The sequence below is a fragment of the Camelus ferus genome, chromosome 6, assembly GCF_009834535.1.
Source record: "Camelus ferus isolate YT-003-E chromosome 6, BCGSAC_Cfer_1.0, whole genome shotgun sequence".
Classification (NCBI taxonomy): domain Eukaryota; kingdom Metazoa; phylum Chordata; class Mammalia; order Artiodactyla; family Camelidae; genus Camelus; species Camelus ferus.
In genome coordinates this window covers 51,237,637-51,252,200 of record NC_045701.1, presented here as the reverse complement: position 1 = coordinate 51,252,200, position 14,564 = coordinate 51,237,637, and the positions used below count along the sequence as shown (strand labels likewise).

Here is a 14,564-nt window from a genome sequence, read left to right as displayed (position 1 = left end):
AAGTGTGGAGTCAGCAAAAATTTTTTCTCATCCTTTCAAATAGGCCTTTAGAATTTCACAATTTATGATCATGTTTTCAACCACAATTCATATTTTAATGATAAATTTTGTATACTGAAGATTCTTAGTGCTGAGAAAAAGAAGTCAAACCACAAAATTTGCTTTTTAATTAAATGTAAAGTTGTGGTTTTCATCTTTTATTGAAGTACTGAATTCTCAGCCAAAGCAAGTTCTAAAGTTTGCCCTATACATAAACATTTAAATTGGAGCCCTCAAAACTTTAAAATAAATCAAACGCCCTGGAGAGAAGACACCTTATTGCAGGGTTTGCCACTCATAGAAGCAACTCTGGAGATAATTACTCCTGAAGAGGTAAAAGGGCATCAGGGGCACCCACGGGTGGGCTCTGTCTCCTTGTACCCCAACCCTGATGGCTCAGAGACCTGCTAGTCCCAGTGTCCTATGCAAAGCAGAGCAACCAATCCTGAACTCCTGTCCCATCATGTACAGAGCATAAGTGTGGCCATCTCTCTGAATTTCCCAATGTGCTTGGAGAGAAATAATAATATGATCCAAATGCTTCTCATTTATTCCTTTGATTTTAATCAGATTTTAAAATTAGAATACTTGAAACTCAGTGTAAAACAGGAGTGAAGCAGTGGCAAAAGGTACATAAAATAAAGAGAAAATACACTTGAAACATTTCAAAGTAGTTTTCTCTTGAAGAAAGAAGCCAGCACTGATGATGTTCTAGTTATTAAGTCAGGGAGCAAATTTCAAGAGTACTTATTATTAGCTACTTAGTAGTTTATATATACATTGCACATGTTCTTTTTAGGTATCAACTGTTGCTTATAAATACTTTAATTCAACAAAATTATAAATGCCTGGACTATGGGGAGGGTCAAAGAGAAAAGAAAAAGAAGAGTCATTCTTTACAAGCTCTTCTTCATAATTTGACAAATGAAGCTAATAGATCTGTTTTGATTTGCAAACCCAGAGTATCTTGAAATGCTTCACAAAAGCCACTCATTCTGAAGATTAATTGTACAACCATATGACATTTCATTCCCTTCCATATTTTTCAGTGTGGGAACATCAGTAGTCTTTTTGAACAGCCATTTAGTTTACAAAACACAATTACACAGAGGAAACATTTAGATATGAAATTTTCTTACTGTATCCAAAGAAAGTAAATCATCTTTGCTCCCACCAAATACCATTACTTCATTTTCTTTTCCCAAACAGGCTGTGTGCCATAACCTATGATTGAAAATTATAAACAGTGAAATACTATCAAGGAAGAAACTATACATCCCATACAAGTCAATTCTAAAGTGCACACTCTAAAATTTAACCTATTTCCAAAGAGGTGTGATTGAATGCGAGCCTTTGGCATAGCCTCAAGAAGGTAAGATTTTAAAGATTCCTCTAGAATCACTAGAGAATTAGATTCTAGGGTTCATTAAATTACATTGTTTCAATAAAAGAGATGATTCTCAATAACCCTTTCTTATTTTATCCTCCAACCTTTTTCTAACCTCTTGACCTCATAGATATTACCATGAAATAAAATTAGTTTAAAAAGAACCAATCAGCTTATTGCAGACACAGACATCTTTTCCAGTTTTCATATTACTATCTGCCATGTTGCTGTTCCCATCATTCGTCTTTCTTCCCTGTTTTCTGGTCCCCACTGCTGGACAAATCCAATCTGTCATACGCTTTACATTTACACTGTCACACTACTTATCACCCTGGGTATAGAATACCATAACACGTTCCTCATTTTTCTGTCTCTAATCTCTTTCAGCTACATATAGCTGATAAATAATATTTTTCAAATACTGTCTTCAACCATGGACATTTCCTGATCGGGAAGCATCTGTGCCACTTTTCTTAGCCTAAAATTTATGATCAACAGTTATTTCTTTTTCCCATAAACCTTTTTTTAAAATTTTTTGTTGGGAAAGTAATTAGGTTTATTTATTTGCTTTTTGATGGAGGTACTGGGGATTGAACCCAGGACCTCATGCATGCTAAGCATGGCACTCTACCACTGAGCTATACCTTTCCCCTTTCCCATAAATCTTAATTTTTGCCTTTCCCCAAATGAAGCCTCTACTTCAGCCAAGTCCACTCCTTTGTGTCCCCTAAGAGAAAGCTTCAGTCTCTTTCTAGGCTTTTGTTCACCATGCTTCTTGGGCTTAGAATGAGGAAGTCATTCTCTCAGGGCCTTAAAATCAGGCTCAAAATCCCCAGGAAGTGTTCCAAATACCACCTAAATTGGCTCTGATACCCTCTCTGTTTAGCACCTTTCCACATTTATGTGCTCATTTTATAATCTCCTAACTTACATTTGAAGACAAACTGCTCCATATTCCACTATAATGGTTTGATGCAATTTGTCTTCTAAGCCCCTACAAAGACTAGAAGGTCCCTGAGGTCAGAAATTGCCACAGTGGTGTGCTGGAAAGGGGCCACCAGCTGGTTAAAGTTGACGTGCCTGTCTCCTTCCAACTCCATGTTCAATGATATTATGGCCGTGGTCGAAATCAGCAAGTGGGGCTTTTTTGGGTTTTGTTTTTCCTGCACACCACTGGAATTTGGGTAATCTAATTTTACGTTCTCCCTAAAGTGTTATTTAATATGGTGTTCTGCAACCCACATGTGTTCAAAAACTTGATTAACAAAAGCAAACACAAAATACCAACATCATTTATTCAGTAATTAAATAAACAAACAAATTATTTCATAAAGAAATAGAGCACCTAACATTGTTTTGGAAATGGTCTGATAGGACATATCCGTCTCCAATTTCACATTATTTACCAAAAATAATGTTATGGTTTTATAAAGTTCAACATTTTCGGGGGCTCTAACTCTCAGAAAAAAGTCCACAGAAATTTCTGAATTTTTGAAAATAAATTAAAAGATTTACAAAGTCATTGCTTTGACTCTGAGAGTATGTGATTACTTTTCTTAATAGATCAAATTGCAACAGATTCCCCAAATACATATTATCACTTCTTTTATTACCACATGACTCATTTTTAGTACATTAATCTTTTTTATTTAATTTCCACAAGTGCAAACAGTGGGATTATGCACAATTTGTTAAAATAGTTTCTTCAAACAATCATGACACATTCAATGATAAATGCACTTGGGATCCAAGATAGAAGTGAGTCATTAGAAATTTTGTTTGGGAAACACTGTGCCCAATTCTCCAACTTGTATGCCAGAACATAAATTGATACAGATTTTCATCAACACCCAGATTATGTTGTGGGGTTGGGGATGGCGACTGGAGGAGGGACTGAGCAAAGGAGACGGAATATAACAAAAGCCCCTCGTATATGGGAAGGAATAGCTTAATTTCCTGGAGAGAAAGCCATGTGTAACCTTGGCAATACTCATGGGATCCAACAGAGCCTAAGACTCCATACATCAACACTTTATTGGACATCTTTTACAGACACACAAAAAAGGGACCTTGCTGACAGCCACCTACATAGCCAATCAGATATGGCTATATAGATGGCTTTTCATCCGAGCTGGAGAAGAGAGTGCTACACTCTAGGTCAGTGGTTCTCAACCAGGGACGATTTTGCCCCCAAGGGGACATTTGACAATACCTGGAGATATTTCTGACTGTCACAATTTCAGGTGCATGTGGCAGGGGAGTGGGCTCAGGAGCACTGGTACTACTGGGTAAAGGCCAAAGATACTTCTAAACATCCTGAAGGCATAAGACCCTCCTAACAACAAAGAATAATTTGGTCCAAAATGTCAACAGTACCAAAGTGGAGAAACCTTTCTGGAGAATCACAAGAGGAGAATTGGGCAGCTTACATTTCAAATTATAACTTGAAACAGTTCGCACAAACTACATTTCGGTGTTAAGTAAATTCTTACTTTCATAAAAAACATTAGTATATATATATATACATATATATGTTCTCCTTACACTAAACTGTATCCCACCTGTTCTCCTTCTCACCTCATACCTGAAGATAGCTCTGCCTCTGTCTTATCTGCCTTAGGGAAACTCTGGCCTGGACTTCATCACCGAGGAACACTGGAAAGCCTTTCCTGCCTTGATTTTGGTGACATCTAGCTTGCAACCTGATGTTTTTTCTACAGACTGACAGTTTATGTCCTCTCACAGCTGCTCTAAACTTATTACCTAAACATTCTAATAAAGCATATTATTTACATGACACATCAGCTGAATTCAAAGAAATCTCTTACATAGCTCAGTTCTAACTAGCATATTATTCATAAGTTATATTGCTCTAATTACTTATTAAGGATTGAAATATAAAATATGAGACATTAGAAAGTAAACATATTCTTTCTACAACTTTGGTCTATAATTAATGCTTTCATGCAATCAAACAACTGGGAGAGAACTAAGAGCTCATCTAGTCCAGCTCCCTCACTTCACAGATGGAGAAACTGATGCTCAACTTTGTTAAGTGACTCTCCCAAAGCCAAAAAGCTAAGTGGTAGCCGAGCAAGGAATAGAACACTTAGCTCCTGTATTTTAATATAAAACTCTTTAAATTAAAACATATTTCAAAAGGCCCAGAATTGCTAAAATAATACATTCCACTGAATTTTTACAAATGAAAGTATAAGAATCACATACATAATTATGATAAACTCTAAATATATTGTGCATTTAATATAGATGTACATGATTATATATATAAATATTTTCAGGCCTTTTTCTCAAGTAAGTTATGCATCATTTATTAAATGTCCAAAATGTATATCATTAAGTTGACTTCACATTAATATAAATAATCTATAGTAAAAAATTCTGAAATACATGGCATGAAAAAATAAAATTACTAACTTTAATTATTATAATGTGCTGAATTTGAATTTCCTATGAATATGTTTATTATACTATTCAATCAAATTAGAAAAAAAGGAATTACAGTACAAATGTGGTCTTCTTTGCAGTCTGATAATAATATACTTTTATACAATTTTTTACTCTATAATATGCCACAAATAACTAAAATGTTTTCTTTTTTAAGACATTTACATTAATGAATACATCATACAGTCAATAAAGAAAAATAATTATGTCCTCTACTTGATCAACATGAAAGCAATTTCCTCATTAAATTGTTCTAAACCGCTTCCAAAATCAAATAACTATTACTAAAGCCAACCCCATCCTTAATGATAAATCCTAAATATTAATGTTATATGATACTTTCACTATCTTAGCCTTTTTATATTTATCATGCAGATCATACATTTACCTAAATAATACCTTCAAATATGTAAATATGGATAGAAACTGAATAAATCATTTCTAAACAAATACAATTTAAATGTTAATTAAATTATTTGGATAACATCAAGCTTATTTGAAAGATATCCTTCCTGATGGTTTCTGGTTTTAATGACAAACACTATATATTCTGTGCTATATTTTAATACTTTAAAATCTTAACTGTTTTACTATTTGTCAACTTCTAGACTTACCTGGGTTTTGTTTTAGGTAAATGTGTAAGCTGTTTCCAACAGTTTGTTATGACATTATGAATCCAACCATCACCTGTGATATTATGACAGTTCAGAAATTAAGGTTAGGTCTTTGGGATAAAATTTTCATTTTTTTCCCTAAATTTATCATGCTACATTTATATGACTATCTTTTGTGTGTGTGCATATTTTATCTTAAAAATTCTCAAACATATACAAAAGTAGAGTGAACATGGCAAGGAGCCTTCACATATCCCAGATTCAACAACTATTAAGATTTTTTCCATGTGTTCCATTCATCTCTTTTTGTTACTCTTCTTCCTGAATTATTCTAAAGCAATTCCTAGTTGTCTTATCATTTTCCCCATACATACTTCAGTGGTGCATTTGCACATTTTTTTGTACATAACCGCAATGACATTATCACATACCACAATGCCTTTGTCATATAACCACTATGCCACTGTCACATAACCACAATGTCATTGTCACAGCCAACAAAACTAAAAGTAATTTGTTGGTATCATCTAATACCCATATGACCATATCTTAGGTTGAATCTCTGAAGGAGGACCTGACTGGACTAAGAGTTAGGACATTTAATTCTCCATGGTTCAATGACAAAGAAACAGCAAATAGGAATTTGAAACAGTAGAGCTCATGAAGATATGATATTAACAATCCCTAGTGAAATAGACAAATGTTAGTTTTTTCCTTCCAGTTTTATTGAGATACAATTGATGCACAATACTGTATAAGTTTAAGGTGTATAGATGTTAGTTTTTAAATTAGATTCCAAATCTCTTTGAATTAAAACCCTCACAAATTGGAGAAGCATAATAATCTACAATAACCAACACCTCCTACCAGACTGCTGTTCCTCCACCAGCCTCTGGAGTTTGTTTCTTGGCTAGCAGACTGCTAGACCCACCGGTGATGCTCAATAAATTTTTATTGAAAAACAAATAGTTGTTTTTAGATCCTATATAAAGTTATATAAATCATTTTAAGAGTATATAAGGTTTCTTAAGGAAAATATCTCTAGCTGTAGAAAATTTCTGAGTTAAATTAAAAGACATTTAATGTGTCAAAATAAATGGATATTCTTGGTCATTTGTCTATCCTGACAACACAATTTTACTGCTGAAAGAAAAACTACATTAAGAAACCCAAGGGGGTTAGCAGTGACAGGAGTTAAAAAGCTCTATCTAAGCACTTCCCTTTCTAGTTCTGGAACAAAAAGAGAAGCAGCTGACCTTCCCACCTTGTATTTCCAGAGCCTTTTAGGAAAAGGCTGCTTTTCTAATCCCCATTCCAGCCTACAGTGTAAACAACTGGATCAAAAATTAGGAGGACACAATCACAGAACACTAGAGTTGAAAGGGGCTTTAATTCATCTAGCTTCAGCCACTCCTCCTTTCCCTGTACCTAGGGAACAGGAGGACTTAGAGAGGCAAGGGTACAAAAGCAAAGAGGCCTTCTACTTCTTTTCTTTTCTTTTTTCTTCTTTTTTTCAATTGAAGCATAGTTGATTTACAATGTTGTGTTAGTTTCTAGTGTACGGCATAGTGATTTGGTCATACATACACACAGACATATTCTTTTTTGGGTTCTTTTTCATTAATAGGTTATCACAAGATATTGAACATAGTTCCCTGTGCTATACAGTAGGACCTTGTTTATCTGCTTCTAATTCTAACTGATGCAAGCACATAGTTGGGGATAAAGGCAAACCAGAAAATCAGAAAAAGAAAGACATGTTAAGTATCAAATGTAATTCAGTAAAAAGAGTAAGATGTCAATCATAGGCTATACTTTGATTGACTTACTTAATGGAGTATTGTCAGCACTTAGTCCACCAAATAGGAAAAGCGTATCATCGGCTATTGCTGTTAAAGTATGCCATGACCGGTGTTTGGGATTTTCTCCATTAATAGGAATCCTGTGGCAAGGGAAAAAATATAAAAATCTAATTACTGCGCTAGTCAAATAAAAGATTTTTTGATCATCTCAAAAGAAAAACTGCCCTGCATACATTAAAAAATTTTTGATTTTACTAATCCCACCTAATGAATATTTTTAAAACGCTCTTAAATTCATGGATGAATTTACATAATTTCTTTCCATTTAATGTCTATCCCATCTGGCAACAGAACACAGACTAGAGATTAAAAAGTCAATTCCCCATTGATTCACAATGGGTACTGAGCATCATTTGTGTTGGTTAATCAATAAAACTTCCTCAGTTTTTCAATGTAATTATTTTCATGTCTATAATTTTTTTTTTTTACTGTTGTTTCATGTTTAATTTTGTGTTTTCAGTTGACTTCTTTAAGGATATTATGGGATTTTGTTGCTGTTGTTTTTACTTTGGTCTATTTATTGTAGAATTTCCTGCAGCATTATCTTCACCTAAAAATGCTAGCTATTTTAACTTCAAAATAAAAGTATAGGGGGAGGGTATATAGCTCAGCAGTAAAGCGTATGCTTAGTAATGCCTGAGGTCCTGGCTTCAATCCCCAGGACCTCCAATTTAAAAAAAAAAAGTAAATTAAAAAAAAAAGTAAATAAATAAAGAAACCTAATTACCTCCCCTTCAATAAATAAATAAAATAAATAAATCTATTTAAAAAACTGTTTAAGAAGTAAGTATGCAAACTAATGAAAAAAAAAATCAAGCTAAAAAAAAAAAGCATGCAAGCCATCCTGGATAAACCTCTAAAGATTTCAATCAGATAGTATACTGTCATATTCTTAAAATAAAAACTTAAGCACACAAGTTTAACTAATTTAGTAGGTGAGAGGACACCATTCTCTAGCTTTCTGGAATGCTCCAGAATAACATGGGCCCTTTGTAGAAAATGTAATATGTTTTTTCCAAACTGGAAATATTTTTACTGTTTTTGTTGACTATAAGAACCACTGTAGTGGGAGGAGAGTATAGCTCAGTGGTAGAGTGCGTGCTTAGCATGCACAGGGTCCTGGGTTCAATCCCCATTACCTTCATCAAAAGTAAATAGGTAGACCTAATTACCTCCCCCAACAAAAAGATCCAAAAAAAAAAGAACCATTGTGGCTACAAAACATTCAACAGCCACAAAAATATTTTTTGGAAAGGAGAATTCCTCTATACCCTGTCCTCCAGCAATAAGAAATAATAATTCATTATATATCTTTCCCAACTTTAATGCACACATAAAGATATTTATTAAAAATAAATAAATGGGACCATATATTCTGTTCTGTTCTTTTTTCATTCAATTAATGTGCTGTAGAATATTTCTACGAGGCATAGTTTTCCTTTGGTAATGGAAGCACTGCAGCCCATTGGGCAAATGTATCATGATTTAAACAACTCCCCTTTATGGATATGAGGACTGATGTCACGAGTTTGTTTTTATAAACAATGTTGCAATAAACATCTTTGTTGTATATGCAGACACACATACAGACATGCTCACACATACAAACACTTGCCCAATTTTTGTCTTCAGAGAGATTCTGGATCAAAGTAGAAATTCCATTTTATATTTAAGCATATTGCCAGATTACTTTCCCCCAAAATTGTACCAATTTATACTCCCACTCGTTGTGTTCTTACAACCCAGCACATACTAGCATTTGTAATTATTTTTATCTGATAAGTGAAAACTATTATTTTTATTTTTATTCTTTTAACAATTTATGAGATTGAACATCTTTTAAAAATAATTTCTGCATATTTATAATTCTTCTATGAGTTGTTCACTCATGTTCTTTCTTCACTGTCTTACTGGATTATTTGTCTTTTTCTTATTGATTTTCTGAGTTCTTGTGTATATTAGCCCTTTCTATTAGAAATACTGTAAATATTACTTCTAGTTTGTTTTTTGTTTGCATTTTTCTATTTGCTTTTTAACTTTTGTGGTAGAATTTTCTATATAGAACTATTTAATTCTTAAGTGGTCTTCTCAATAAGTATTTTCCATTCATGAATTTTGGGTTTATACCATCCTTAGAAAAGCTTTCTCCATGCCAAAATTTTATTTATTATTACTATTTTTTTAATATATGCATTATTTTATTGTGAGTTTAGTGAGAAGATTTAGCCCTTTAAGCAGTGAGACCATAGTCCACGCCAAAATTTTAAAGATAATGTGTTATATTTATTTCTAGCACTTTCATGGTTTGTTTATTTATTTTGAAGAGTTTATCTTTTTTTTTTTTTAACAATTTTTTCCCCTTAACACGGGCACGGGGGATTGAACCCAGGACCTCGTGCATGCCAAGCACGTGTTCTACCACTGAGAAATATCCCCCCCAACTCACCATGGTTTATTTTTAAATAATACTCATACTTTGGAAATAATATACAGCTCTGATTCCATTTCATTACACGAACAGCTGAACTGATAGATACATATACTTACTCTATTGCTAAATATATACTATGAGCAATAAAATCTGACTTTTACCCACTAGATTGATTACCTGTTCACCTGTGACAACCCCATTAAACTTTTCCTTCATTTCTTCTACTGACCTGTCCTCAGGAGCATGCAGTATAAAACCAGTACTTTCACATAATCAATTTTTAACTATTAGTACTCTCATAATTTTATATAGTTAAAGAACAAACTCTATATTTAAATCTGCATATTCCTTGCTTAAACATTCAATCTGAAGGGGAAAAAATACTAGTTCAGTTCTAGAGACCCAAATTTGGATTACAGCATGCATGTGCACATGTGTGAGTGCAGACATACAAACACACATACACACACAGAGAAATGCCTATGGGGGGGTGATACAGCTCAAGTGGTAGAGCGCATGCTCAGCATGCACAAGCTCCTGAGTTCAATCCCAAGTACCTCCTCCAAAGACAAATAAAAAAGTAAATAAACCTAATTACCCCCCCCAAATTTTTTTTAAAAAGAAAGAAATGCCTGTAGATTAAAATATACTTAAATTTAGAACTTACCTTCCAGACCAGGTCCAGGTATCTAAGTTTAGATAGTGCAAATCATTCATCCTAGTTTGCTAAAAACAAAAACGTGTATTAAATTGGTCACTGTTTTACATCTTTCATGGGCCAAAATTTTGGTTTTAAAATAAATTCAGATTAAAAATAGATTAACTCTATTTTACTTCAAGTCAGAAGTTTATATATTGGAAAACAATGCTAAGCATTAATAAAATTAGCATAGAGCTACCAAATTACCGTGTCAAGGGGGAAAAGAAGAAATGAGTTTAAACTAATAAGGTTTAGATAATAAGAAATTAAACTTTTCTGATAATTCACTGAAGTGAAGGATTCTCCCCATTAAAATACGGGTTATAATCATCTATGATTACTCATGTATGGTCTGTTTGAGGAACAGAAGATTTTAAAAAGTTATTATTAAATGGCACTTTAATCTCTAGATGATTTGAATGTTCAGCTATTCCACAAAATCAATTTTTATAGGAAGTATCACACAGAAAAGACCATTTCCATAAAAAAAACACTAACCAAAACACGTCCGCCAAAGATATAGCCCTTGTTTCCCAGAACTGCACACGTGTGCGCGGCTCGTGGCTGAGGTGGAACTCCACCCTGCAAGCAGAGATCAGAAAACAGTGCAAAGGCTCTTGAAGCATCTATAACGAAGTCACATTCCTATGCTCAGAATGAGAAATACTTGACTGCTTAGTTACCGTTACTGATGTAACTGAATGGAAAACTCTAATGCCAAAGTTTGTTCTAAATAGTAATAATCATAGACAGATACTCCTCTTCAAGAATTAATTTACTCACCCTGATCTTCACCTTTTAAAGTATTTTTCTTAAATGCCTGACGCTATTTAGCAAAAAAGATTTCACATAAATTTTAACTTAAAATATAAGGATTTAAAAATTAAATTTAAAAACAGTCTCCTTCTCTCTCTCCCCCACCCCACCCTTTCTTTTCCCTCTCTCTTCTCTTTCTGTCTCTCACATACACAAACGCACACATGCACACACACAGGGTTAATATTATGAGTGAGCAGCACACAGTGTCATGATCTCAGAGATTTTTTTAAAAATTAAATCTGCCCCCCAAAACTCTTGGTGCTTCAAATAGGAACTTCACGCACTCTTGGCTTAAGCCAAATAGAGTTTAATCTCTTACTAAAACTCTTCACATTAACTGATGATACTTCTTTTTACTTTACTTTGAATATATATAGCAGATCTTTTCTTCAGAGAAGTTTTGGATTGGTGGGAAAACAGAAAGTATAAATGGTAGGTGAATGGATAAGACTTGAAGGAAGAATTCTGTGCATAATTTTCCTGTGGTCATGAAGGGTGCTTTTGTGTATGTATTTCAACCGAAGTTCTGAAAGTACCCGAGATTTTCAGTTCACTGGCTACTGAATGTGGGCATAAGAAATTTAAACTCCACATCTAATACCATAACTTCCCAGACTTCTCAGGTTTATTTGAATAACTATGAAGTCAACATGGTAAAAAACTAATTCAGATATTAGCCATACAACACTTAAATAAATGAGAGAGAACCATCTGTGTTGCAGTTTCCAACCCTCCCAGCAAAACAAGTTTTATTATCCCATCCCTGATCTGAAATTTTTTAGAAAAAATCTTCTACTATATACATGTTCATTATGAAATAAATATTGACTTTCTCCTTTTTGTTTATGAAATACATTTAATGGTCAACCAAGTATCTGAATAAACTGAGTTCATACCAGTCCAAACAAAAACAAAATAATGACATTTGCATTAGCTGGTGTGGCTAACTGGGTAAATAATGCACAACGCTTCTTAGGTTGTTTGAAATAGTGAAAATAACTCAAAGACCCCTATGACTACTATACTGACTCAATGGGGTTAAAAAAAAATCTCATGAAGGAAAACATTTTCGACTTCCCATTTTATGGATGACACACTGTATCTTTTATCTAAAAGTACACTGCTCTTTTATGACACAATTAGAACACCAATCCAGTCTCCTCAACCTCAAGACCAATAACTGTTACACTCAACCATGTTACCTTGCCTTTTGATGCAGATAGTTAGGAACAGTGAGTTAACTTAAAAATGTCTCTAAAAAAATTAAGAGAACAGATTCTAGCGACAACCACATCAGAAAAACTTTCTGATGTAATATAAACAATGTAAGAACTTACTTGAAGAAATGTGAAAATATTGTTAAACACTAACTGCAAAAATGCCATGTGCATGTTAGAGTGTTGGAGCAGAAGGAGGGGAGGGAAGCGGATTAAGGTAAGGAGAGGAAGAAGGAGTCACAGTAAGACTTGAAGTTCGGAGAACTAATAATAAGCTACCTCACTTGTCTCAGGAAGCACATTCTGAAGATTTGCCTGCAGGAGCTCCAGACTCTTGCTTCCTCTCTAAGGAAGCAGAGGGTTAAGAGGCCCGACAGAGATCTAGGATGAGTTTCAGTAGACCCCATCTCAACAATATTTCTCTCCACCTGCTTGCTGATATGAAATTATTTCAGCAGAGATAAAATGCTATCATTTCATGATTTCTCACACATCTAAAAATTCACATGCTGACTTTAGGAGCATTCAGTCAACAAATATATTTGACTGATAGTTGATCAGTTCTAAAATTAGAAGAGAACAGAAGAGTACTGGAAACCTGAAGGTCACTGCTTGGAAAAAGAGGGTGCCAGCGGTCAAACCTTGTAACACTTAACTATTTTGCATAGGACCTCCCATTACTTCCATCAGCAGAAGCTGAACTGTAAGGAATTCTGGGCGTAGATGCATATTAGTGGACAATTTTGGTTTTGCCTGTTCAGCATTCTATTCCGCACAGTTCTGGTGAGCTGACCAGTCACAACACCTTGCTTCCCTAGGAACAGGCCTGAAACTCGGGCTGGCCAACCATTCCCTTGGCAACAGGGACTGATGTAAAGAGTGGGAACAGGCCCAAGTAGAGCCAGAGTCCCTTTCTCGGACGAAGATACAGATATTGAGAGAATACAGCACCAGCAGAAAGAACTGCTTGTGTAGCCAGGGCCATAGTCCCTCCTCAATGAGCTGGCCAGTCTGGAGCGGGCAGGATGAAGCTAGCACACAAAGACCAGAAGAGAGAAGTCGACCAAGAGAGATGCAAATATGGATGGTGTTGGATAACTTGCTCTAGTTCCTTACACCCTGGTCCCTGTAGCTCTTCCACTGCATGAGCCACTTCAAAATATCCTTTCCAGCTCTGTGAGAATTCATTATTGCTTAAACTAATTTGAATTTGTGTTCGCTCACTAGCACATGAAACAGTATTAAGATTTCAAGGGTTTATGAAACACGGGCTTTTTAAAACCATGGACTTTGTTATAAAAGGACTTTTTAAAAGAGCCTGCATTAAATCAGGGCATTACACTTGTTGGTAAAGAATGATGATGACACCTCTTTAAAAGATTTTTCTAGAAAACTTTAATTAACCTGGAGAAAAGTATGTGATTTAAAAAAAAAAAAAGTACTAGTGACAGTACTCAAGAGAACCCCTTTGTATGTGATTACAAACTCAATTACTAAATTCCAATAACCTAGTAAAACAATAGATTTTAAAAGTAACAATGAATATACAAATATAAAGTTACCTTTTTATAATACTTACTTTAATTTCTGGTTGAAGCCAATTCTGTGTCTTTGTATCAAATACATGAACATCATTATGCCATCCCCAGAATATCTGCTCTTCCTAAAACAAAAAAAAAGTTTAAATATTTTAAAAGCTTTTATAATCTTTATATTAGTGTAATAGTTTCACTGCATATTTGCTGGTGAAGTAATAGACACTTTTATAGAAATAGTTAAGCGTGACCATAGCCATACAGCTAACGCACACACAAGTGGCTCACCAAGTGTGGTCCCCAGGCCCTAGAAGCATCACCTGGCAACTTGTCTTCTCATAGTATTGCTTGCATGAGTCATAATTTTACTTGTTGACAATCTTTCAATTCTCTCAAAAGACTGTCTCTTTTAAAATTACAGAGGACAGAATGATATTTACATCTGGAAATCTCTTTTCCTACAGTATATACTCAGAATTCCTAATCTTTCCT

The 14,564-nt window shown here is 34.4% G+C and overlaps 1 protein-coding gene across 2 annotated transcripts in view; it reads right to left on the bottom strand.

Annotated features, from left to right (window-relative positions):
• The window catches only part of KLHDC1 (kelch domain containing 1), a 41,876-nt gene that overhangs the window by 6,887 nt on the left and 20,425 nt on the right, over positions 1-14,564 (bottom strand). For both annotated transcript variants that reach the window (XM_032481974.1, XM_032481975.1), the window contains 6 exons: positions 14,117-14,200; positions 11,000-11,083; positions 10,469-10,527; positions 7,338-7,450; positions 5,509-5,581; positions 1,179-1,263 (listed from right to left, as the gene is read on the bottom strand). In XM_032481974.1, coding sequence (XP_032337865.1) covers positions 1,179-1,263; positions 5,509-5,581; positions 7,338-7,450; positions 10,469-10,527; positions 11,000-11,083; positions 14,117-14,200 — 498 coding nt within the window. The remainder of the gene's footprint in view (positions 1-1,178; positions 1,264-5,508; positions 5,582-7,337; positions 7,451-10,468; positions 10,528-10,999; positions 11,084-14,116; positions 14,201-14,564) is intronic.